This window comes from Empidonax traillii, unplaced genomic scaffold (assembly GCF_003031625.1).
Source record: "Empidonax traillii isolate 1590-97213 ecotype Southwest subspecies unplaced genomic scaffold, ASM303162v1 scaffold449:size826340, whole genome shotgun sequence".
Taxonomy (NCBI): Eukaryota; Metazoa; Chordata; class Aves; order Passeriformes; family Tyrannidae; genus Empidonax; species Empidonax traillii.
In genome coordinates, this window is record NW_020955642.1 from 49,963 (window position 1) to 53,849 (window position 3,887).

The following is a 3,887-nucleotide window of genomic DNA, read 5'->3' on the forward strand; positions in this document are numbered from 1 at the left end:
AGGGGGGTTAAGCAATTTCAAAGCCCAGCAGTGACAAAGTGTGACAGGCAGACCGGAGAGCCCGAGTGCTCCGAAGAGCGACCGGAGAGCACCGGCACAGCCACCACATCGCAGCGCTTTTGTCCCCACCTTACAGGGCGAAACCCCACAGCTCCAGGGACACACAGAGGGTTCAGGAGAGACACGGAGCTCCCGCACCCCTCAGCCCTAGGCCGGAGAGACGGGTCACAGGGCTGCAGGTCTGCCCTGAGGGGCTGCAGGGACCCACCTGCGCTCCCTCCCCACCTCCAGCGTTCCGCACACCCTCCCGCTCTCCCCTCGCTCCCAGGGGCGCCAGGCGATCCCGCCTGGCAGCGGGGACCCGGCAGGGCGGTGGAGCACCGAAGGTGACCGGCACAGCGTTGCCGGCAGCCCCGCAGGCCTCCCCGCGCCCTCCGCGCCCCCGGGGCCGAGTCCGCGGCGCGGCAGCGACCGCCGGGCTCCCGGAAAGGCTCCGGGAAGGAGCGGGCGGCGAGCCCAGGGACGCCGGTGCCGCGGGGCCGGGGGAGCAGCGGCCGCGCCTGGGGAGGACGGGGGGCCGGGAGCGAGCGCTGCGGTACCTCCTGCGGGGCCTGACGCTCCTGTCCCCGCGGGACCCCCATCGCGCTCCGCCGGCCGCGCCGCTGTCACGTCCGCTCGCCGCCACCGCCGCAGCGCCCCGGCGAAGGGGTGTTCCCGGCCGGCGGCTGCCGGGTTCCCCCGCCTCCGCGCAATGGTTCGCCCGCACCCTCCCTGCGTACAAGCGCATCCGGGCCGTGCCATTCGCGGCCGAAGGGGTGCGGGGGAAGGAGGGCGGTGGCTCATGTGACTGACGGGCTGCGCGGAGCGCAACGGCCGCGGCCCCGCCCGCCCGCGGGCGGCGCCCCTGGGGGCGCCCCCGGGTGCCCCCGTGCCCCCGGCCCCTCGGAGCGGGCCCCGCCCTCAGGCGCCGGGTGGTTCCCTCCGGCTGGGCTGCGCTTGGCACTGCGCTTTTTCCTTCCTTTTTTTTCCTTTTCCGAGGGGTCCTGAGGCCTCCCACCAGCATGGAGGACAAGTTGCGGAGTGCTCTGTGACCGCGGGGTGCCTCACGACCGCTCGTGCCCCTCGGGGCGCTGGCACTCCTCATTGCCAGCCGGGTTCCCTTTCGTGACCTGACTGCTGAAGGGGGATTTAACACACAGGTCACAGAATCACAGAATCAATTAGTTTGGAAAAGACCTCTGAGATCATCGAGTTTGTCCTGTGACAGAACACCACCTTGTCAACCAGACCATGGCACCAAGTGCCATGTCCAGGCTTTCCTTAAACACCTCCAGTGATGGTGATTCCACTGCCTCCCTGGGCAAGCCATTCCAATGTTTAATCACCCCTTCTGTGAAGAAATTCTTTCTAGTGTCCAACCTAAACCTCCTCTGGAGCAGCTTACGTTTGTATCGTCTCATCCCACTGGTGGTTGCCTGAGAGAAGAGCCCGACTCCCATCTGGCTACAACCTCCTTTCAGGGAGTTGTAGACAGTGATAAGCTCATCCCTGAGCCTCCTTTTCTCCAGTCTAAACACCCTTAGCTCTCTCTGCCATTCTCATAGGACCTGTGGCCAGTCCCATACCGAGTAACCCTGGCACCACCAAAATCTGATGCTGCCTCTGCCTCCCAGCACTGGGCGCGTCGTGGGGCCACGTCTGAGCGTAGCCCAGTGGGAAGGTGGGCACCTGGATGTGCTGGAACCTGGCCTCCCATCCCGGGTTTGGCAGCACTGGGCAGACCCTGAGGCAGGATGGGTGTGTGCTGAGCGCTGGATGCTGTGCCCATGCACTGTCTGGGTGCCAACACACTTCAGACTCGTGAATAAAATCACACCAGTGCAGGAGGATTTGATGGGTGGTAACAGCCTGGGAGCAAACCGTGGCATAGCATGGTGGCAGGGCAGCATTCTTGTTGGCAAGGGCTTCAGAAACAGGTGACAGTGGTCTCTTTTCAAGTCTACCGCAGATGTTCTCTTTCCAGGCTCTTTGCCATACACAGAGCATTACAAAAAATAGTGGCTAGAAGCATCCCAGGGAGGTGAAGAAACAGGAGAAGCCACACAAAAGCAGTATTCCCATCCCTTTGGAGGGCAGCAGAGCATATGTGAGCCAGTCCATACCAACTGCTGCCCTGAAGGAGTGATCAAAACAACAACAATAATAAAAGCAAAAATATGCCAGACAAGATCAGACCATGTGCTGGTGTAACCACAGGCCGTGTCTTAATTAGAGCTGCAGAAAACTGTTATGCAGCCCCAGAGGTTAATGTGGTCACCAGAGCAATATGGGCGTTCTGCTTTTTGTCTGCCTTCTCACAGAGAACTGTATGACACTAATTTGATTGCTGTGAAGAGGAAGACTGAAACAAACATGCAAAAAGCAGGGACAAGGAGAAGGGTTTAAACAAGGGGAGTGTTAGGAATGGGTGAAGGTGACCTTCAGATGCAGCAGCCAGTGAAGGTTGTGAGGTAACTGCTGAAAAGAAACATCAGCTTGGATAAAAGCTTCCCGAACCATTATATGGTCATAAAATTCCTTTTAAAGGAAACACATCAAAGAAAAATGATAAATAAAAAGCCAAGGTTAGTATGGACTAAGGGCTTGAATAGTACTGACTATCAGACATGGGAGGGAAGAAACCTACCCTGAGAAACGGAACGGTTACTCTGGCTTTTTAGAGCATAGTAAAGCAAAGGAGGGAGATGGGGTTAGTTAACTCCTATGAACTTTAAAACTCATGCAACTGGAACCCAGAATCACAAAGCTGACTTGAAATGATGTACTTACAGAAATGTAATAGCTTCTTTTAATTTGCTCTATGTTTATGAGACCATAAGGACTGGAAACATTCTTCTTCTTTACAGTGAAGGCTGGAATTTTCCTTCACCTGGTATATAGTTGGGAGAGAAAAAAGAAAGGCATGAAAATCCAAAAATATATCTCTTTTGTCATTACAACTCATCTTTGATCACTTGAATCTCAATAAAATACTTCACAAAGGCATTGCTTCCTAATAATTTTCCCTGCTTTATTTTGATCCATGACAGTAAGTGAGCTCTGACTTGGTGCAACTACTTTGAACAATCCTGTCTTGATTTTTCAATTTCATTCATCTCAATCCCATGAACTGAGCTTAAGAGCTTCCTCTTTTATTTTTTTTTTTATAGCCATGTGATTCATTTTGCTGTTCAGCCTGGACTTGTGACAACATCAGACTGGCTCACCACTGAAAATGTAGCAATAGGTTCCACTGTATCTTTTAGCACTTATTTGTTTCTTTTTATACTAAGAACAAAATCCGAGATGGAGTTGTAACAGCCACAGCAAGGGCTCCTCACTTTGTAGGGCAGATACATAAAGTAACTTAAGTAACTTTCCAATATTCTCTATGCTGAGAAGGCCTAAAAGGTATTTTCCTAAATTCTGTATGATAGATAAAATACAGATAATGTAAGTATAACTTCCTGTCAATGATACTTCGTGCAGCATTTTCTTTTTAGGGTACAACACTCTTTTATGTGTTCCATAAAATACAGTGTCATAGACAGATCTCTGAGTAAATGGAAAGGATCCCAGTGACTGCATCAGACTTTGGACCTCCACACTGCCATGACTGCATCTTTCCAGCTGTATTCCTGGTTACAAGAGAAGCTGAAGACACCTGTAGGGAACTAAACCCACATCTTCCAAAGTCAGTATCAAATTTTGCTAGGTCTTCTGTTGCTCATATCTTGGATGAGCTCTGCTTTCAAGGCATTTAGTTGCCTGGCAGCTTCAGCACAGAGATCACTTCCATCCTGAACCCTAATGAAATGATTCCTTGCTTTCATCCCGGTTTCTGGAAT

General features: G+C 53.0%; 1 protein-coding gene across 2 annotated transcripts in view; it reads right to left on the bottom strand.

Annotated features, from left to right (window-relative positions):
- CCDC93 (coiled-coil domain containing 93) overlaps positions 1 to 3,887 on the bottom strand; it is a 42,616-nt gene that overhangs the window by 38,049 nt on the left and 680 nt on the right. The window contains exon 1 of one of the 2 annotated variants that reach the window (XM_027895091.1): positions 600 to 735. The exons of the other annotated variant lie outside the window; for it this stretch is intronic. Coding sequence (XP_027750892.1) covers positions 600 to 641 — 42 coding nt within the window. The 5' untranslated portion in view covers positions 642 to 735. Of the gene's footprint in view, positions 1 to 599; positions 736 to 3,887 lie in introns of those variants that run through there. 2 annotated transcript variants of the gene reach the window in all.